The sequence below is a fragment of the Nothoprocta perdicaria genome, unplaced genomic scaffold, assembly GCF_003342845.1.
Source record: "Nothoprocta perdicaria isolate Ctin4 unplaced genomic scaffold, notPer1 scaffold_30, whole genome shotgun sequence".
NCBI classification, from domain to species: Eukaryota; Metazoa; Chordata; class Aves; order Tinamiformes; family Tinamidae; genus Nothoprocta; species Nothoprocta perdicaria.
In genome coordinates this window covers 3120475-3143746 of record NW_020455533.1, presented here as the reverse complement: position 1 = coordinate 3143746, position 23272 = coordinate 3120475, and the positions used below count along the sequence as shown (strand labels likewise).

At 38.9% G+C, this 23272-nt stretch overlaps 1 protein-coding gene across 2 annotated transcripts in view; it reads right to left on the bottom strand.

Moving 5' to 3' along the window:
- CDH13 (cadherin 13) overlaps positions 1 to 23272 on the bottom strand; it is a 377876-nt gene that overhangs the window by 14417 nt on the left and 340187 nt on the right. For both annotated transcript variants that reach the window (XM_026042342.1, XM_026042343.1), the window contains exon 11: positions 7689 to 7831. In XM_026042342.1, the coding sequence (XP_025898127.1) occupies positions 7689 to 7831 (143 nt within the window). The remainder of the gene's footprint in view (positions 1 to 7688; positions 7832 to 23272) is intronic.

Genomic DNA, 23272 nt, shown 5'->3' with positions numbered 1-23272 from the left:
TTGGCTTCTTGTGCTATCACTATAAATGACCATTTTGCTACCTTTATTTAGAAGTGAATAGTTTCAAAAGAAATATTCTAGATATAGGCATTTTGGATGCTTTCTCTATTTTGTATTGTAATGAAATACCATGCAAAATTATACTGGAATTATTAGTATAAAGTCCTAAATTATAAGCCCTCTGTCAAAACATCTGGCCAAAAAATTTTTTATAACTGCCATTCATTTTTGATACTCTTAAGTTCCAATAGGGACAATGACAGCATTTTAACATCTAACTACTCAAATGGGACTGCCAATCACATAGATTCTTAAAAGGGAGCAATTACACACAATGATGGCCATGGACTAAGGAGACATTTTTCTTCAGTATCAAGACTTACATAAAATGGCATATCTAACAAGCAATCACATGGCTGGTGAGGTGTTTAATCGGAGTATAACATTCTCCTATGGACATGGAGATGCATTTCATGTTCCATTTTTTAGTTTTCCTCCAGAAATGCTGCTGGATAGGGATTTCTACCATGGCTGAGTTGTGCACCATGAAATTAAAGACAGTATTTGGACTGCTTTGAAACTGAATTGAGATGTTTGTATTTAGTCCAAATTCCAGCAGTAAAAGCTGTAATTTATTTGAAATGACAGCAAAAACAGAGTTGGAAATCACCACACAACAGGTGTTATTTCCATATCTGCCTAGAGCAATTAGAAGCCAAATACTTCTAAAAGTCAATGGAAGTTGAGACATGGATTTTTGGGGGTATTCCAGAGGAAACCTCAGACTGTATCTGAGAGCTGTCCACATAATATTGGGTATCGCTGCACCCTGTGCGTCCTGTGAACACCTAAAGCCCTATTTTGCCTTTCCTGCTGGTGGATTTGTTTGACTTGATGCCAATGAACCTCAGGGAACGTAACATCGGCTGCACTAATATCCGGGCTGCTATTTCCATGCTCAGTAATGTTTTCATTATTAACGGAGCTCTATCAAGAATAGCAACACAAGAAGAAATAATTTAGGCCCTTCACTGTTGGCAACTCCACAGTTCTCGTGTTCAGACACTAATATTCCCTTCTAGGAGTACAGCTGGGCACGATGGTGGTGAAAATCTTGTAGACCCCATCCAAAATAAAGTGCTAGCACTTACTTTTAGAAGCCAGTCTGAACTATTTCAGACTGGTAGAACATCTTCAAGGTGCAAGAATTGTCTAAAAACATCTCAAAGAGAAAGCAGCTCGTAAAAATGTAATCCTTTTCTTACAGCTGTCCTTGTCCTATTCTGCAGCAAATCCCCAAATTAGCCTAAACGATCCCCAGAGCTAGTGAAATTCCCTAATGGGCTAGCGACCTTGATTGCACTTGCCAAGCTATCAAAAACCATATTAAGAATGTTGAAAGTCTTGGACATTTTGGATTATGGTGAGTTAGAATTGTCCTTGAAGCTGAAGACGCATGTTTCTTAGAGCTGTAGAACATAGCCAAGCAAAACAACTAATTAAAAAGTACTTTAAAAACGATGCTACTTAAAAACATACTCTTAGGTCAACAGCCCCAAAAAATCACAGATGAGATAATTCCACCTGACCTTGAGCTTTCTGAGTTCTAACATTTTAAACTCCCTCCTTGGAATAACTTGGATTTTTTTTTTCCCCTGGAATTAGGCATTTAAAATATTTTCATTAGATATTTAAATGCAGTTGTGGCTGGTGGCATTGGATCATTTAATGTGCATCTAAATTTAAACATGGTCTAAAATTAAACATATTGCACAAAGCAGAGCAATACGGATTTCCAAGTGTCAAAAAATACAGATATTTGCACATGCTACGGCAAAATGGTCTTTGAGTAAATTAGAATGAAGTCAACTTGTACATAAGATAATTTGTTTAGTGGTACAGCTAAGAAACAAAGCATTGATAATCAAAACATTATCAACTAACAAGAAAAATGCCAGACACACAACTCATAAAGCGTTAGGACCAGAAGGCAATTAATGAGACCACATGTTTTCACTTGGATTTAGAAAGTGGTTTACCTAATGGCATCAAAGCCTAAATATATCTTCTGTATTTAGAAGTGTAATGTTTTATATCTTTGTCATTACAGCAAAGGAATATTTATTTAAATGCCTTTACAACACAATATCTTATCAGAGGCAATTGAGTAAAAAGGAATTTAATTTGAATTATTATGCTCTTTTTTCAAGAGAGTAATGGACCTGGAATTCTAGCAAAATTTATCAAATTCCCAAAGAAGCAAAATCAACCATTTTAGAGACTCCAGCTGCAACACAGATGTGAGCTACAATATTGCTTGATGCGAGGAAGCACAATATTTTTAGGAAGAATGGAGCATGCTTTGTCCCTTTTCACACGTTCATTATGAATAGTAAAAAGACTTCTGTACTCATTTCTTCTAATCAAGCTATGCTTCCGGGGCCATCAAATTTGTATATATTTTCATGTCCGACTATGCAATGGTGCAGAACTTCCATGGCCATTTAATTCCTAGAGCAAGCTGCCTGCCTTTTGCCAAATACATGGGATACCAATCACCATACAGATTTCCTCACAGGCTGACACATGAAAATTCAGCTATTATGAATTTTCCTAGAACATTTATGGTGTACCACTTATTAGCAGCTCTTACTCCACCTGCCCATGCATTTATGCAGCCCACAGATTCTACTCTTGCTTTGCTGCTTCTATTGTTTGCTAGTAACAAACTTACCCAGATACAAAATGAGAAAGTAGAATGGACTACCTGAGCTATTTTCAATTTTCCTTCATCTAAGAGTAGAAGAAAGCCTTTGAGAATCTAGATTTTCTGATTCCCGCACAATTACCTCTCCGCTGACCCATCACAAATAAAGCTGTATTTCTTAAAACTTCCATAAACCACATTTGAATTATAGTCATATCAAGGTCAATTTGGAACAACTCTAATGATGTCTACAGAATTTCTTTCATTTTACTTCTAGCTAACTAACTGTTTCATGCCAAGGTGCTTTCCTTGGATATGGATTTCTCTCAGTTTCTCTATTTTCAGTTCCAGCTTTGTCCAAAGGAACTGCTGCAGTTTACTAGCTGTAAAATGGGTTCTGTGGCCCACTTTTGCTTTGTTGTATATAATACAGCAAGAAAAATGGAGAACAAACAATGAAAAATACAAGTTCACAACCAGTTCAGAGGGAGCTCCATGGCCAGCTGGGCAACCTGTGGCTGGAAGAGGTAGCACGCTCATGCTTGCCTACAAATGCTTTGAATAAGCACGTTGAGAAGCAATATTTTGTGCTTTCTAATGATACTGTTACTAAAACCAGAACTGAAATTTCAGATTTCCCCCCCTCATGGCTCTTTGCCCCATCCATATGCCATTTTTCTAATGGGAAACTGTGGGCAGAGCAGGTGATGTGGCAACAAGTGCAGGCATAAATCCCATTCAGACAGGCACACTGCCACTGCATAGACTCCAAGCTGGAGTCTACTACTGGTTCCACTAAAATAAATGGAACGAGGAGATTGGGAAGACCCCAAAACCCAGGTGGGCTGCTCAGCATTTCACAGATTTGAAAAATCAATCTCATAAGTGCAATAGGGTGACATCTTGTATAAAAGAATCCCCATGCCTGGAAATTTCCTATTTTAAAAATATTTACTGCCTTCTAGATATCTTTTATTTTTTAATATTTATAAAATAAACAGTCCTTAAAAGTTGCAATCCTTCTACCATTCACTCAAATAATATATGCAGATGCTATTTTTGAGTAATTACATTTCAAAAGAGCACAGCTCTTTCAGCATATCAAATTGCTACTGACATATGCCATCCGTCTTAAATACTGTTTTCAGCATTCTAATTTCTTTCTCTAATCATCAGTCCGTGATGACAAATTAAAACAATATTTTGTGTGCAATTCATATTTTACTGAAATTCAAAATGGCAAGGAAAGGATGAGCATTCAATTTATTTTCTCTTCTCAATTAATACAGCAATTAAGATAAGGGATATAAAACTGGCTTAATTGGGTTGCCATGGCAACTAATTGCCTGATTTCTTCAAAAATAGCATGTTTTAGGTGGAATCAATCTGTGGTAATTTAATTATGTACATCATGAAGCAAGAAGACAGGTTAGATACATGTAAGGAGAAATTCTAATTGCAAGTTGCTACATATCTCTTTGTTACTCCATTTTTTTCTAGCTGTTGTCTGCTGCTGTTCATTACATATCGTGCAGAATGATAATTCTGCTTTTTAATGATGAGGAGCACTGAGATTTGTGCAATGAATGAGATTTGGAATTGCTTGGGTTTTATTTCAGTTGGACCCTGGAAATGAGGAAGAAATTCGAGCATCCTCACTCCTTGCTCCTTTTTGCATATGTTACTCTCAGAATACATGGGGGGAAAAAAAAAGAAGAAAACAAAATTTTATGCACAGTTTTTAGCATGCAAATGTACAGGTATTGTTTTTCATGGTAGTAATCCCAAATCCTTCACTTTATTAGGATTATTGGATAACTACTGAAGAACATTGCACTACAGTGATACAGCAGGTCCCATGGAAAGACTGTGCCAAGCAGATTTCTCAAACTCAAATAATTTCTTAACTCTATTTAATGTGCATGTGTTTTACAGGTATAGTCCTAGTAATAGCATTTTATGATTGTGGTATTGCACTGTTTCACATGATTAGAATGCTAAATTCAAGAAATAAAACCATCACCGTTGTTGACACGTGAACAAAGCCTCTGATGTTCTCCAAGTTTGCATAAAACTGACTTTGGCCCATTGGGAGCTCATCTTCAGATTAAACCCAGTTCATGACACTTCAATATGTTAACTCTGCTCCATGATATTTCTTGCCACTATTTAATTTCTTCTTTAATAAACCAGAAACTATGTCCACACATGCCTTTAATAAAAAGAGTTTTCAAATTCTAAAGATACTACCTTGACCTTTACTGGAATCAAAAGTACAAGCAAATTAGGATATACATTCCAGAAAGTCCCTTTAAAACTGAAATTTCCCCCAATAAAAGGTCAGCCTTTATTATCTACAAAATTAATAGTGTGTCCATCAAATTTGCTCTTACACATCGTTTCAGTTATGTTTGGAAGGTACATGAACTATTTAGAGCAGAAATAACATAATCCACAGATAACTACATTTCTCTGCAATTAATTTGATAATGCTGAAAATAGGTACCATAAAGTTCAAAGGGAATATCATAAACAACTAAATTATTTCCTGCCAAGGAATGCTTACATTTTCTATGGTCCATTCACAGTTACTATCTTACTGGTAAGAATATTTTTGTGATTTACTGAAAAAAGGATAGAGACGTCGTGGCCCACAGATTTAAATATAGAGCCACCAACCATGAAGCTCCTGATTTAGCTGCTTCTTGAGACCATCAACGTTTTGTAAAAGAAACCATCCAGGTGCCAGCGTGGAGCTCCAGCAGGACGGAGCTGCCACGGGGACCTCTGCACAGCGCTGCACCGTGCCCTGGAAATTGCCCCAAATATTCCTTATTTCCCTGGTTAGAAAAGCAAAGGCCTGAGCAGCCCAGACTTTGCCAGTGCAGGTGCCAGGGCAGCTCAGATTCAGCTATGAGAGATAATTGGGCTGTGTCAGATACGGAGGGAGGCAAAAAAGACCATAATGTGCTGTAAATAAAGAGCTTGCATTAGAGAAAAGCAAAATCTGCATTTAATGAAAAACAAATATACGTTTCGCTCTCATTTCGTTGCCAGCAGCCATACGCAATGGTGAAAGAAATGGTTCACGCTAAATGCTTCTGAAAAAACAGTCTCTGATTTATTGTGTTTTTTTTTTCCTTCTGTTCTCCTCTCCTTGCCCCAAGTCTATTAGTCCAAGTAAATGACTTGCTCTATTAAAAATGCCAGTAAATTTTCAGTTTACCACCTAATCTCATTTGGCAATTCTTAATCCTGCCAAAGGCAACTTTATCACATAAAAATCTCACCTATATTCACTGATGTTAAATAGACTACACTTCGTAACCCGAAGAAAGATGTGGCTTTACTGAGCAGTTTGTGCCCCATGCTGCTTGCAAATGAAAACATGTAGTTATGTTCATGCTCACTTTTCATTTTTAAGCTAACACAGCCTTCTTTTAACATCCTTAAAGAATCCTGCATCCATTTCATATCATTCCACCACAGTTTTTCTTGCCATCTAATGTAATATTCCTTCCCATGGTGGACATTAGGAAGTGTTGGCTGGAAAAAGCAAGTGGGTACCAGTATAAGCACTGACCTGGAAAGCAGCTGGAATCCGAACTTCGAGGAGGCCACAACACCAGGTTATGTCACATCCCACAAACTCCACGTTGCACCTTTATGCAATTAATATCAGCTATTTGAGGCCCACTGTTTAAGGCCATTCCCACCAGTGACTGAGCTACGCAAAGTGAGGTCGTGCAAGGCTCACGATGGATCTTAATTAACCCCTTGGCATCCCACGACTAAATGCACACATGAAGTTTCTGATTACTTCATTCCGAAAAGCCTTCATTTAGGCTGCTTTCTGTAGTTGGGAATATTCAACTTTTTGCTCCTTTTCTCTTTGAAAGCACAGCAGTATATGAGCATGCCTTTAAAACATACTGACTTCTGATAACCGGTCCCTCAGTAATATTATCCTGGCTTTTTATATAGTCACCATACCATTATGTTCCCAGGGGACTCCATTTTGGAATGCATTTAGAAAACCTTTATCCAATAGCAAATAAAAGACAGAAATAAGTTTAGTCCTTCATTTTTCTTTGGGAATTTCCTGATAAAGAATATATATCAATATATAAATAAATCATCATCTGAGTAGAAAAAAAAATCTTTTCTATCTACAGAGATATTTTGGGGGTTTTTTTGATTGTTTTCCTTTAAGGCCTGCAAATGCTTCCTGAATCATGGGTTACCAAAATGTAAAACTATTCTCCGAAAAAGGACCTTTCAGAATTCATCACCAGGACTAAAACAGCTGCAGCTGTGAAGAAGTGTTAGCATATTAGTTGTTATATTACAGGCAATGAAAAAAAAATGCCTTTAGCTCTGGAGATTTGCAGGAATTATCAGGATTTTCTGTTTTTTTTTTTTTTTTCTTTTTTTTTCTCTGCTGCAGAAGACACTCATACTAAATTTTTGCTAGCTAGTTTAATTCAGATTATGTTTGACAGCAGGAACTTTAATCCACATAATATGTAAAAAAAAAAAGTTTCATTTTAGCAATTGTCTATGTTTTTCTTGTCACTGTCACTGAATGTTGAATAAGACGCAATTCAGCATATCAGGATGTTCTGTTATTGCTATTTAGGTGCCTTAGGCTTAAGAACTGCTCAAATATTATGAGGAAATTAACTCTGAGAAAGATGAGTTATTATCTCACACGAATGCTCATATACTGCTTATATCTCAGATCTCAGTGCAGGTATGAATATGCATGACTTCACCTTAAACCAAAGCTGCTCTTAGTTTAAGTTTATTCCTATATTTTCGGATAGTCACAAGTCTTTATAATATCTTTGGGTGGCTGCTTCACAAAACACTGAAGCGTAACCTTGGCTTGGCACTTGTTGGAATGAATGGTAACCTTCAAGCAGACAAAAAACAATACATATTTTCAGTGTAATGAATGTGGTCAATAAGAGCTACTCACCACTGTCTATGGCCAGAAACTGAGCAGTGTAAATGTTGTTGTGCACGTAAGGAGACTCCCGATCCAGCACGGCGGTGGTGCCAATGGTACCGTTGGTTGGGTTGATTTCTAGCCAGCCTGCAGGATCCTTGAAAACTGAATACCTAAATTAGAAGACAAAAGCCATCAGGAGATTGCACTTCTGGACATGTCATGATTGCATTACTATGGGAGCATACGTCTTGATCTTCAGTTTTCCGTGTTCCCCTAGGGGAAGTGACACTATGCTACAGAAGACAAACACAGCTAATTTCAGAGGTGAAAAGAGTCAAAACTGGCCAACCGGCTGCTATGCTTGACCTGGAGCCTGCTCCAGGCTTGCCAAGGGCCATCTCTCCTGGCTGCCGGACCATGTCGACTGCGCCACAGGAATACACAGGTGTTTGGAGAGCCAACGTTGGGGTGACAAGTCAACAAACCCATCCATAAAAAGTTCTAGTTACTTGCTAGTCATTCTTGTGCTGAAATATATTAGAGGACAGACTTGCAAAGAGACCCTTTGGGAGCTTACAGGAAAAAAAAGAAAAATACTAAAAACATATGGCTTGTTTATGGCTCCCCAAAAATCATTCAGCACTTCCGCAAGGGGCAGAAATTATCCTTTTGGGAATATGCAAAACAGAGGGACAGGTGAGCACTAATGCACAATGACTGATACATTGCCTCAACCCAGAAGGTAGTTCCACTTCAAAACCATTCAAATATTGATCAATATATGAGCTTTATCTCCCCTAAAAACGAGTGCTAGAATAGTAACAATGCAGATCATTATTTCATTTCACTTCTTTGTTTCTTTTTTATTGTTGTTTTTATAACTTTGCAACAAAGGTATGCACAAAAAATATGAAACAAGGGCAGCCTAAACAATTCCTAGTCTATTGTAAGACAGCAAATTCTCAATTAACCCCAAAACAATTTAAGAAGATTCAACACTTTTAAAGTAATGAGAATTTAAAATGAATTGTATTATCTTCCCTGATTGCTCTACAAAGCACTGTTGGCTGTGCAAATAAAAAACTGAATTGTATAACCTGTGATTTGGCACAGGATATTGTAAAAGCAGTACTTTGTCTTTCTCACCACATTTTTTATATATTGTAAGAGTATATTGCAGTACAGTTAAAATGATTGTTCTTTGTTCCCTTTTTTTGAGGGTTCTGCTAGCAAAAGGTTTAGAATAGATTCATTAAGAAAAGTGCTATGAAAAAAGTCACACTGGTACAGAATACAAAGCTTTGCTTTCCATTTTTTGACTTTAGTGGGATCTGCTGATGGCGCAGGTGTTTTGAAAATCAGACCACTTATTTAGGTGGCTAAACACGAATTTAGGTGCCTGTATATATTCATTCTGTTGTAGGTGCATTAACACATCTGCTGCAAAACATAAGTATACACCTTAAAAAATACATCTAAAAAAAGAATGAAGCAAAACAGAATGCAAAATAAAATCTGAATTGGATCTATTTGATGGAGAACTAACATTAAATAATAAATATTTAGAAATTTTTAAGTGGCATCCTTGTCTTCCTGCAAGGCAGGAAACTAATTCCAAGAGCGGCTCCTGGGGCTGGCTAGTGGACAGGGATGGTGCTTGTGGCTGGCAGCCTGATTAGCACCAAAGGTCATTGCACAGGACTTGTATCATGGACACGGGAGCGTGACCAGTGTCACTGCTTTGTACTGGCCCCGGAAAGGATTTCGGGGCCAACAGTGGGCTAGCCAAAAGGTCACAGGAGAGCAGCCAGGCAACCAGGCACAGGTTCAGGTGCTGCTCTTGGCTGGGGCTTCCCAAGCTTGGTAGCTGCCAAACATCTCCCATGTGGGGTCAAGGGGGCTTGGCTCTCACGCTTGGACAGAGAGAGAAGGAAAGCAAAGTGAAGCGTTTTGAGCATACTGAGTGCCACTGCCACAGGCAAAAGCAGTGCCAAATCTCTGCTGCATGACGTGTCTGTGCCAATTGGATGCGCAGTCCCTTTCCGTGGCCCTGCCAGGAGTTAAGGTGACTGGCCTAGATAGGCTTGTTGGGACATCACCTTGGTAGCCTCGCACACCTAGAAACAGTTCAAGTTGGATTGCACAAAAACAACATGACCAAGGAGACACAATTGCTTTGAAAGCAAAAAAAAGGGGCAGGAGCAGGAATACCCTGCTGGTTCTGCAGCACACTAAGTCACCAGGGGGTGACCAATGTTACTTATCACACTAAGTACCAGGGGGCAAGAGACCGGAGCCAGTGAGGTGGCTCTGGGGTGCAAGAGGGAAGGGATGGTCCATCTCAATTAGGACTTGGAGAACTGGCCTTGGTGTCCTGGCTCTGTGCCCCCAGTTCACAGCTTCAGAATGGTAAGGATGCCTCTTTACCTTGAGAAATTGTTAGCAAGATAAAAGCTATCAGCAGTTCCATGGGGCTTGGAATGTATAGCAAGGAGGGCTGTCACAAGTACCCCCCTGGATAGAAAGGAAAAGAATAACTCGAATAGCTGTTTAAGGATGTAGACTTAGGGGGATTTTCAGATTCTATAGCTGCTTAAATCCTTAATATTTTAAAAATGTTAAACCCAGATGACTCAAAATTTTGTATGTCCTGTATACACACATGTGCATGTGCATATATGTTTACTGGTGCTGGATGAAACTAGAAACATCAAAATATTGACAGTAACTATTTTCATAATATTTCAGTCTGTTCAATCTGGCTGTCGGGAGTTAGTATCAGAAACATACAAAAAGCTTATTTGTACATTAGATTTCCAAATGCGTGCATCAGATTTCCAAATCACATTTGCACCTTTTATGCATGCTGGTCACACTGACATCAGTGAAAAGGCCCACTATTTCATCTTAAAAATATAGAGGTACATTTGTATTTTGAATGAAGACTTTCACATTTTGGCTCATTATCCACATTTCTGAATCCTCAGCAGTTCACCTACATACAATTAGGTAACATATTGAAGTTACCATATCTGTCTTGCTCCTGCTGGGACTATATTATATAATGGCAGTCTCTGATTTTTTTCTATGAGCTTTTCATGAACTATTCAAGTAAAACGATCAGTGGGGAAGGTAACTTCATATTTTCCACGCTTAAGAGCTCAGCATGAGCAATCCCCTTTGTCTCTGAAAGAAGAATTCTCTAAACACAGACATTATGCAACCTTTAAGTCAAGCCAACGTGAGTTTAATCTCATTACATTAAGTCCATCTGAAAAATCAAGAGCGACTACCCTTGAAAAAACATTCACAGGTATTTAGGAGAGACCAGTGTAGCAATTAGAGCATAAATACAGGCACCTACATAAATAATGGTTGTTTTCAAACAAAGACTATGTACTTCCCAAAATGCAAGTATTACAGTAAATATGTAGTTTAAGAGTGCTTTGTATTTCAGATGTTGTATATAGAGACTGCGTAACGCAGAGCTTTTAAGGCCGAGCTGCAGCTCATCGTGTTCCATCTTTTCCTCTGTGCTATCATTACTTTTTGCCTGCACTAATTACGGGAGCATATGGTATGAGAGGCAGTAGAAGAAGTCTTGTCGCTGTGCAGCAATTCCGCAGCTGAAACGTGCTCAGGACTCATTCATGATGACACATCACGATTTTTCTGCTGGCTACACCAAAGCGAAGGCACTCTTGCTGCCGGCTGCTCGGGGAGAGCAACTTGCAGCTCGTACGTGCACACTCCCTGCCTTGCACACCAGGGTCTCAGCTTGTTCACCTCTTCTTTACAACCTCAACAGTAGTAATGCTCTAGCATAAGCATTACGCTAACATTGCATTTTATAAGGATAATTTTTCATGCAACCCCCCGGTTTGTTTCCTTTGACTTCTATGTCAGTAAAACCATGGGAAGAATGTCCTTGCAGTAGTTGTGGCTTTTCTTCTCCCTCCCCATACACCCAAACAAATGTGAATCAAGTACACAGATTTCAAGGTGCAAGTGAATATATAGGTTTGCTCTCCATTTTATACCCAGATATAAAGCCTTAATTTCCCTTAATTTTTCCGCTGTAGACCCAAATACCACCATATAGGTTCCCCAGGAGATGACTCTTGGCGCTGGTGTTTAGTGTGACCACTCTGCAACAGCAGAGAGAAGGCATTATTAGGAATAACTTATTTCACCATTTCAATTCAACTTCTCACGCTTGCTGAAAGTATACTACCAGTAAGCAGTTCTGGGCAAAATCAGTTATTCAAAAGGGCTTTTCATACTTCGTTTCAACACTACTTCCCAGTGCACTTTCCCGTTTGGATGCCAAAAGGTCCTATAACCTCTACGGATATTAAAAAAGACCCACGTCTGTCTTTCGTTCTTTCTTTCTGCCTTTTGGAGAGCTCTCTCCTTTCTACCGAGATCCCTACCGCAGGATGTTTTTATATTCTTTTGTATGCATTGACCTCGGAGAGCGGGAGTTCGCTATTCAAGCCGGAGAGGCCGGGACGCGAGCGCCGTGGGGCTTCCTCTCTCGCTCAACAGCCACACAAAGCACCGGTGCCAACCAGGGCGCTCCAGCGCGCTCTGCATCCCTCTGCCCCAGCCGTTTGATGCCTTCTTCTGTGCACCCTTTGAGATGAGCACATGCCGTGCCGCACCACGGTGTTGTCCAGATTGGATAACTACAATGGGCATGCCAGGTTTATACTGAACATTCATGTTACACACGTGGCATTGGGGCCATGCGTTCAGCAAGGGCCAGTCTCCTCTACCCATGGACTCATGGACATCTTGACTGCTCGGTGCACAAGACTCAGCCACTACACAACCTACACATACCTACAGTCTTGGAAGACCCAAAACTTGGCAGCTTTGGGGAAATGGTACCTAAATATCTACAGCTGAGTAAACGTAGAAGACAGTTGACTAAAGGCAATAGGTGATCAGCCGCAAAGGAGGTCCATAAAAAAGGACATAGCACCATGTGTAGTCATACCCAGATCAATTACTTCTTTAACCGTAGCATTTTCCTTTTCACCTATGTAATATCAACCAACAGAAAAATAATCCCGCTCCAAGCTCTTAGCTGGCAGTTCTAGACTGTTCGTAGCAGCAGTTAATTTAAAACTAGCTCAAATAGTTGTCCATCATTATGCAGACAGTATGTGAAGATCTTCCATTGGAAATCCGGGCTAAAAAGCAGCTGGAGAACTTCAGATCCCACAAAAAACAAGCAAAAGTGCCTCATCACCAAGTATTAGCGAGGCAGAATGGAAAGACATGTTCATCTCAAAAACTGCCAGGATGGTCACAGACGAAATCACAGCTATCCCACTTTAGGGCTTTTTCATATCTTTCTTGTTCAAGACTGATAAGCACATATACACCCTTAATAATCTCTCATTTCAGTCCTGCAATGTTAATGATAATAACGTGCCCCTTCCCAGAGGAGATTCCCTGTGCTCTCCTTCTCTTCTCACCGCTGGTGGGAGACCCTAGCAGGAAAGCTCACAGGAGAAACTGCTCACCTAGTGCCAAGAAGCCCCCAGCAATCTTCCAAAGATTAAAAAAGCCATAAAGAAAGAAAGAAAAAAAAGCTAAACTTTTATCCGTTGTACTTTCCATTCCCCATTATCTGACTTCTACCTGGCACTGCGTGTACTTAGGTAGTTTTTCCCATTAAATATGTGAGCATGCAAAATGCATGCTTTTGAATTTGGACTGAAACGCTGTTACTAGAAGGATGTCTATATGCTAAATGTGCAGCAGACTGTAAAATACCTCCTGTAGTGCTCTCCTGCTGGAGAGCTTGGACGTGCTCAAATTACTTTGGACATTCTTTAAAATAAAAAAAAAACCCTAAAATCTACAAAGCAAGTTTAAGCTGAAATAGCCTCATATCAATATGAATAAACACATTAACAAAAATTAAAACCCCAAATAAATCATTTTCTGGCCACATTGTCGAGAAAGGTATTAAGTCAGTTGGATGGATTTTTAAACTTACTGCAGACAGAGGATTTTGTGCCAGAGCCGTTTTTCAGCTTCACAGAGCAGGTTTATGGACTTGCGGTGTATCTGTATTTCCACAGGCTGGAAATGTCAATTTGGCGTGCAGTTTAAAAAAAAAAATAAATTAAAATCCCCCATCAGCGCTGTGCCACTGAGCGTTTCTGGTCACTGCAAACTCATGTTGCCCTTTGATAAACTGGCCACGCTCCAAGCGGATTCCTGAGGCTGCAAAGCCAGGGGCCAACAGGGCAACTTGTGTCCACACATCAGTTATCATCTGAACAGGCAGTGCGCATTCCGGTACATTTTCCTGTATATTTTCCTTGCTGTATATACAAACAGGAGTCTCTAGAACAAACTTCCATCTGAGCTTTCCTCTTTTGCCTTCCTTCCATTTTATGAGCAATAGAGAGGAATTTTCAGCGAGGAGGGAAGCCTGCCCTGCACTTCGGAGGATCGCTCATCTCAGTCCTTCCCATGTCTGAACTGTGTTAATAAGTTACAGGAAGGGCTGCTGGAAGTGTAAAACCAATTTCTCAGCATTATTTCAGCTAACTCTTTTTCTCTTTTCCCTTTTTTTTTTTTCTTTTTTTTTTTTTTTTTTTTGTTGCAACATGTTAAGAAAGACAAGACTAAGTAATAAAATGGAAAGCTCAGGCACATCTTGTTCTACAGTAATATGCCATTATAGATAAGAAAACTGTAACATCCAGGACACTTTTGGTTAAAAAATATCTGCTTTTTAAAAAATTTCAGTTGGAAATAATAAAAAAATATGTTTTCCCCACCTAAATTGCACTTTCTACAAACAACCAATCTCAGCAGGAAAGATTTTCCTGAAGAAAATAAAATCCTTGCTCAGTTCAATCTCTTTTGCAGTTAACTGGTCTGCAATATAAAAAACTGTTTTACATAGAGGGAGAGGATTATAAAGCAGCCATGTCTCTATTTGGGGAGCTTTTCCTTGGCTTCACTCCGAGCCAAGCACAGGTCTGGCAAACAGAATTAAGCAGCACCTTCCACACCATTTTTTTATTTCATTCAAGTGAAAATAAAGAAAATCAAGCCTTGCCGATGCAGATCAATTGGACCCTATAGGACCTCACCCAGATGGTCAAACGAATGAGCCCCAGCTCCTCATCCTCACTGCTAACGACAGATCAACATATATGATTGCCCTGCAATCAGTTGCTTTGCTCTCACACTAGACCAGCCCTTCTTTTAGGTTGGGGCTCTAATAATTTGAACTTCAGACCTGGGAATGGTTTTGTGCCAGACTAGCTCAGTTTGCAAGACCATATAGACTGCATTTGCCTCTGTTTTCCCCCACTGCACTTTTAAAATTATGCACAGCACCTCAGCACCTCCCAATTCGAGCCAAAAGATTTACAGTTTCCGATTTATTCTGCTTGTCACGCCAGTGATGTAGCAGGCTGGCTTTATCACGGTTCACCATCGATATGATCAAAACAGAACGGAAAATGAGTCGAAATTCCAATTCTAATCTCTTGCCACCGAAAAATAGCAGGTGAGAAAATGGTTGACTAATTAGCTATTTGTGTGGCGCAACAATAGAAATAAACCCTTGGTAAATGCAAGGAAATAAGTACGAGAGTCACTGCAAGCAGAATTCAAAAATAACAAAACACCAATTAATCAAATGAAAATACTATAATCAGGTAGTTAAACAAAACATTATAGAAAGCAAAACATTCTGTGTTATTTTCCTTGTACGGTCTCCCAAACATTTCTCTGTACCAAAACCAAATTCCCAGGGGTTTGTTTTTCTTCAAGGCAAAGAAAAAAACCCTAGAAGTTGAGGGGTAATGAACAAAACTGCATGCATGTATGTATTTTTTAATCAGAAGTGATTAAGGCTATGGTTAAATGAGCCTAGAGGCTATAACTATCTGAATTATTCCTAAAGCTAGGGAATAATACACATATCTGGGACTCGCACACTGGTATAATCAGGTTGTTGCTGTTAGAATAATTGTCGACACATGCAAATCAGTGGAAGTTTTTTCACTGGAGCAATTGTGCCCCCAAAACTAATCAGCACTCCATGAGCAGGAGGTACTTTTATGAAGTAGCAGGAGGAGGTTTGGGCAGTAAAACCCGTATTGGAGTTTCTGCACCTCCAGTTTGGTAGAGCTGCACTTCCTGCCAAAGCAGCATCTCCCACTGCAAAGCTATTAAAAGCCATTAACTTTGGGACAAGTCTCGTAAGGAAGGCAGGGAATTAATGCTTCTGAAAATTAATTTCCAAAAGGAAAGTGTACTGAAGTGGTGTACAAGCTGAATAATGGGTTTTATTGCTCGCTGTGCCAAGGCAAGGTTTGTACGATTCCTGTGCCCGCTGTGCCTGTCTCTTGGGCTCCCACGTGCATCCTTTGTTGCCTGTTCTTGCCATTTATTCCTCAGAAATTTTCAGGGAATTACAGACCTGCATCATTTTGGAGGACATGTGGAATGGATTATTCCAGGGATGGGCAAAAACTCTGGTAATAATCAGCAGCTGAGTTTGAATCGGGAAGCAAAAAAACGTGCACTATTCTTATGCTGACCCGAAAGGAAAATAAGTACCCCGAGCAGAAGACCAAATTAGGATCCTTAAAGTAGAAAATATATCATGTTCTTTTTTATTTTTCAGGCATTCAGCTTTTACTAGGGAAAAGATATGCTCTGTATCTATGAACTCTATCTTTTTTCAAAAAAAAAAAAAAAATTAAAACATGGAAAAATAAAGAAAAAAAAAGAAAAAAAAACACCCAGAAGTTAAAAAAAAAGGTATTGGCCAAAAGAGTGCAATTCCAAATATAAATGGAACCGTATGAATTCTTATGAACTCTTGAGTTGAAGAAGACTGAACGAACACAGTGACTTGAAAGTCACTGAGTCCTTGAAACTTAGAAACTCTGGGAAATCTAACACTGCAAAAATCTGGATAGTAGCCAGAGAAAGAGAAAATATTAACAAGCTAGACCTTTTCCCAGAAAATAAGTGCCAGGCTCACAAACCTCAACCTTGACATTAGTGGAAGGCATTAGTTAGAGCTGTACAAGGGACCCTGCGAAGGACGTCTGTGCTCCATCTGCTGCACCAAGGACAGCAAAGATGCAGTGAAAGGCTCTGAGGAACAAAGGACAAGGAGCTGAGATGTTGGATAGGGGGGAAAACTCATCCCTGGAACAGGCGTCAACAGAAGAGACCCCGGGATTGCCACTCGCAGCCAAGACTTCTCATCAAGTACTACATGATCCTTGGAGGAATTGCTTAGGGTATTGTTTTTGGAACATTTTAGGGAGGCACATATGCAAAAATTTGTGCTAAATTGATGTTCTAGTAAAAATAATATTAATAATATTTAGCATCCGCATATGTTTTCAGTTGCGTCTTACAACACTTGAATCTGATAATATGAATCTTATGTCAATGTCTATGAGAAAAATATATGAAACTTTGCCTAATGTTTGATTAATGATCCAACTTTATCCAGAGGAGATGGAAATTCTCAAAGGTTTTATGAATCAATGAGGAGGCAATAAATTAATAACTTTGTTTCCACAAAGAAAGCAAAATTAAGTAGTTCCAGAAAATATATCACTCCTGCACTATTATTACAGCAATTAACATGTTTTTTCCCTTTTTTTTAAGCTTTTCTTTATTTAAAAATAGCTGTATTCATAGTAGGAAAATCGACTATCTTAATGCATTTCCATAGTTATGTAGCCCAGAGGAATTAATACCTACTGAGTTAAAATACTTTCCAACCCTGCAGCATTCAATAAGAGAGAAGAAAAGGGAAGGTGAGAAATTCAGCAGGATGTGTGAGAATATAATACTCAACAAAAGTTCACACTATTGTCCAATCCTCTAATATAAAGAAAAAGACATTAGGATTATTCCTAATAGTAATATCAAAAATTAAGTTTCCATTTTTCCCCTGTTGATTTTGAAAAGACTATGCATTTCAGGGAGCACATTTCCTACAGAAGAGCTCTAATAAATTCTTTTTTTTTTTTTCTTGTAATGATAGACAAAGTCCTATCTGAGGGTTAGGTGACTGAATACACAGGAACACACCCCTGAAAAACGTGCAGCCACTTGGTGTCCTACACGTCAGAGCAATACATGAAATCATGCCTTATTTTTTCATTTATTTTAGAACAGTTACTTTTGTTTGCCCAACAAACAAAAGTAATCTTTAATGGTCTAGACAAATGAAAAGTGTAATCTACCCGTTTTTGATCTCTATGGATCAGATTCCCAGGCATTCAAGCTCTCCAAAGGCACTCTAAAATCCAGGCACTCCTCCCACCTGTCTGGCCCTTATCACTTTTCAATATTGTGTATAACCATGTCTTAGCTGTTTTATTTATAATGTCATCAAGTCTAGGTTGTTACATTTGTTATAGGTTGCTGCGTTGATTTTTTTTTTTCCTGTTTTTGCCTATGCCTTCCAGGGATGTTAGGAAAATGAAATATTACTTCTCACTTGTTGAACAACAACATTGAAAGTCAGATTCCGGAATCAGTTATTCCAGTGGATATTCATTGCAACGTCCCTTGTCTCACTGCTGTATCTGTAAAACATATTTGTCTCTCTATGGGTATATATTAATAGAGAAGAAAACTGACAGAAATTAAATTCTGACAGATATTCTGAAAAAAATCTCTCAAGCATATATAAAAGGACCATTTTCTCAATGTATATCGGGCAACCTATGAATCAAAACTGCTTTTTTTTTCCCCAAAGGAACAGAAAATGAAAGGATGTTACCCTTTGTTTTCTGAAAAGGGCATTGGTATAGAGTTCACCTCAGTATTATTATTCTATGTACTTTTAGCAGAGGTGGCCCCTCTCTGATACAGTGCACATAAACCTGTTGTATACAGCAAAATTTTTATACCATACTCTTCATTATAAACTTCACAAGCTCCTTTTGGGTTTAGCATGACAAATGCATATCATTTAAGAAATCTGCTGATCAAAGATGGAAAATTTGAAGAAGATGGAAGAAAATGCTGCAAATAATTTCTATATGAAAAAAAGAGAGCTTTGATAATATCTGATAGAATTGAGCACTCAAGAGAAAAGCAATGGAGGAACTGTAACTGTTTATTCAACTTCAATTTGCCACAGTGACCCTTATCGATACGGTTTAAATCTAGGTCTTACTTCCATCCAATCTGGTATTAATAAGGCCATTAATGAGACACTTCACCAACAGCCTTCCACTATTTGGTCACGCATAGTTTTATTTTCTACTGACTATCTATTGCATTCTGTGCACAAAATATATATAGTGCTCACTGAATGAAAGTCTCTTAACTTTTTTTCTGTGGCTTAACATTAAACAATTAACATTCTATGTTTTTGTTACTAGACTCTACTTGAACCTTGCCTTGGATGCCCAGCATTTAATCTCTCATGGGCCTTTCCCTTGGGCTTAGGGTTCTGCATGTTTTGCAAGCCTCCTTGAACCCATCTCCACAGCATCATTGTGAGAAGAAGGAGAATTAATATTTCAGTTTTATAGACGTTTCTGCTCTGCTAGTACAAAAGTTTCTTTTTGCTGCCCTGAAGCACTATCAGACAAACTCCGTGCCTGCATTTGTTTTTAATGAACAAAACGTTACCAGTGACCCAGGACTGAATCTCAAGAGAAACTAGGCCTTAGGCAGACAGAATTCGATTGGAAAATTCCCGTTTGAAAGGAAAAAAGAGGAAGCATTGCTCTGACAGACTCATTAAAATAGGTGAATGTGTAAAAATTCTCGAGGGCTTGGAATATTCAAGGAAATCTGGGTGAGACAGATTAGTATCTCCAAGGCAAGGCTATGCTAAGTACCACCCACACTGGATCTGCCCCAAGGGATCACATGGATAATAATTATCTAGCTATATGCAGAGCAGGCATGCAAGTTTCTGTAGGCATATTTACCTAGAGAATAATGGTCATAAAATTAAAAAGAAGTAAGTCCCTAGCAGTTCACATTTGAACCAAATCTGGATCCTCAGGCTTACTGCTGCTTAACAAAGTGCATAATTTCACTTCTACTCAGAAACTATTTTCCAGAAATTGGCATCCCTGTTACTAAACCAATAGAAAAATTCCAATTGAACTTTACAAGAGTTTTTTTCCTATTACAGGGCTCCACTTTGTAAAAAATGAGTGCTTAAACCTTCTGATAATTTCCTCACTGAACTTAAATTCTACTCAGTATCTGCGAGTCTGAAAGAGGTTGGGCTTCTTAATTCCTTGGAATGCATATGAAATGCTTCGGGACGCCTTGCAGCTCAACAAGGGCTGTGAACATAGCAGAAGTCCTATACCTTTGGGAAAGCTTCTGCTATGAGACAAATTCCTAGGTCCACACTCACTGGGAATTTTGCCACTAATTTCAGTGTGTCCATGATTTCCCTTTGTCCTTACTTCCAGCAACCGCATATTAATCTAATGCAGCAGAAACACTGGCACCTCATTCCCTCACAGCAAGGCAAAAAGCTTGGAAATAAGCAGAGTGATTCCCTTTCCCGATCAGGACATGAGTGTGAAGAAACACCCGCTCCAGTGCTACCTGAGACCCTTGTCTGCTTTAAAGCTGGAAGGGAACCAGTCCTCAAGACAAATAAGGAGGAATTAGTTGCACACTTTCCCTGACGGCAGGATTTGGGATCGGATGCATTACTGTCTCCTTGGTTAACTCTTATGTAAGTGTTTGGTTTTACATCCTTGGTCATCCTTTCAAACAACACTGCGCACTCAAGCTGCATCCCTCGCATATTTTAAAGGCAAGTAAATCTCTGCCTAGGCACTGCTGAAAGTTTTAAGAGCCACACAGGCTCATGCACACACAGTGGGCTTGTCTTCCCATGCAGTGTCCCCAGATGTGATAGCCAACTTATAATCAAGATACTCTTTACTTCTTACAGAGGAAAATTCCTGCCTGTTCTGCAACTAGGAGAGATCCATAACGTCAAAGTGAGTTATTGTTAGCATCTGACTCCCACTGCAAGCATAACTTGTGACTGAAATATCCTATTGTTATATTTCTCAATCAGATCTGCAATATTGTTTAGTCAGTGACATGAAAAATCTGCCCTATAATTTCACAGTTCACAGCCACTCGTTCTGAGCGCTGACATGGTTGAAATCATAATGTGGCATAATATTGTTACGCGGGGGAAAGACAGAGGGTCTAATTAAACTCCCCTTAAATGTTACATTCATCCTTATTAATCAGGAATTTGGGACTCTTAAGGTAATATCAAGGGAGGTTAAAATCGGTTCCTGCGGCTTATTCGATTACGTGAAAACACTGATTTCCAAGTCTACCATACATAGGTTTAATACCAGCATATTAAATGTGATTTATGCCATCAAAGTAGAGCAGATGGAAAACTTCAGGCATACAATACTCTGACATGTATTGTCAAGAGTGACAGAGGTGGCTTCACATAGCTGGGTTACCTATAAATTATGAGCTGGTGGATTGAGAATTCCCAGGACAGCTGCTTTAGGTACTCTTTAATAATTTAATTCATACACTCCTGCATTTCAGGGACTAATCAAAGGGAGATTAATCCTTTACTCTCAGCAAAAGGGATACTGTTCTTGAGGAGAGCTGTCTCAAAGAGGCTGGGTGAAAATTTGCTTTCTGATGGGCTCCTTTTCCAGGAGGAGAGGGTTAAGAATACACAATACACATCACAGCAATTACCTACAATGCTATGGTATTAATACATTAAAAACAAGTGAGAAGACTTCTGCAGAGTGCTATCAAGCTACTGGTTGACTGAAGAGTATGCACAACTACAGGTGATACTTGTAGCATGAGGAATTTGCCAGCTTCTTCATTTTAGAAGTGATAAAATCTCTCCTTTTCCTCCATTGCCTGGCCAGCCTGACACTGGCAGCTCTCTGACTTACAGGTTCAGTGCTTTTGCAGGAAGGTCAGAAGAGAAAAAAAGTTTGCATAAAACAGGTTCTCTTTCTATCTGACTTTTCTTCTAATTTAAAAAAAAAAAAGGGAAAAAAAAAAGAAAAGAAAAAGCAATTTGCACTGTCCAATACAGAGCAACATCAGATCTAGAGATGAGCTCCAAATTCCCAAGAGCTAGGTCCAGGCAGGCCACAAATAAAACCACAGAGCCAACTCGCGATGCTCTTGGTGTAACTTGCAGAGCAAAATCCCGGCACTGCATGTGGGGAGCAGAGCTCAGCCAGCCATTTATATGGCTATTCCTCCGTCCACACATGGAAAAAATATCTCCTGGGGTTAAGAGCCAAAGACAAGTCCCTCAGACTTTAGGAGGTGTATTTAACAATGATTAAGGGCGTTGCTTCATAAGCATTTGCTCTTTAAGGCTTTCCACCCTGCTCTCAGTTTATAGCACTTTGATAAAGTGATTGCATGGTACCCCAAAAAGCAGATTTATTGACTTATGCATGTGACAAAAGCCCTACAGAAAGGCTTGTTGTGCACGCCCTGTGTAGAACTGATCCTGTAGGTTGGGGTTCATGGAGAGTGTGATCTGGAGTTCCATCGGTTTTAAAAGGATGCCAGGATGCTGGCAGAAAACATGAAAAAGGCTTCCTGAAATTGTCTTTGCAGTTCATGGCTTATACATTCACACCACGTAATGGTGGTGACTGGCAGCAAAGAGAGGAGTAACAGGAGCAAACTATTTCTTGCTTTATTCCAGTGAGCTCTCCTCAGTTTTCTCAAATACTTGAGATTTGGAGGAAACTTGCTGAACTATAAATCCTATTTCAGCACTATTTTACAGAAGCTTGGGCAGCCACTTCATTTTTTGGACACAGACAAAGCAAATCAGGCTTCCACTTCCAGCAAATATAGGAACATTTGCATGGGCATCAGCCAACTCCACTAACCCTGAAGGTACCATGACAAAGTCAATAGACAGGCTGTTGTCCAGCTGGAATCAGGTTCAGGTGGAGAAAATTCTATATACACAAACATATATATGCATATGTATCTAAGTTACATATATTGTTTCAAGTACTTGGCATTTTTTTTTGAATTTCTGTGAAACTCAGTGAAGTTTGGATTCCTTTTCTAAATTCTCCTGATTCAAATACTGCATTTTAATTATATTTAATGAATTAGATATGCTTTAGAGCTATAATGAACTTCTCTTGTGAAGATATTTCTGAAGCACTGAGTCACATCACTTACTGCGAATAAATACTGCAATAATATATTTACATAAATAATTTAAAATCCAAAGCACAGTAGGTAATAAAAATATATTGCCATGATAAACCATGAAACCAGGGAAGAGCGCAGCTTTAATTAAAAATTACAAATACTCTGCAGTAAACAACTTATTTACACATAGTTAAAAGTCTAACTATTGAATATCCTGGACATAGTGAATCCAAAAAAAAGGAAAAAACACTTAAACCGGTATTTCCACATAGGCAAAATATTGAGGACTGTAACTGTGTTTAATTAAGATCTACTGTTAATAATAGATTTCAGAGAGTGAGGCTCTTCTTTTAATTTCCCAAGGTAGAAAATGTTATTAAATTTGGCCTTTAACTTCTCATTGACATGTACAC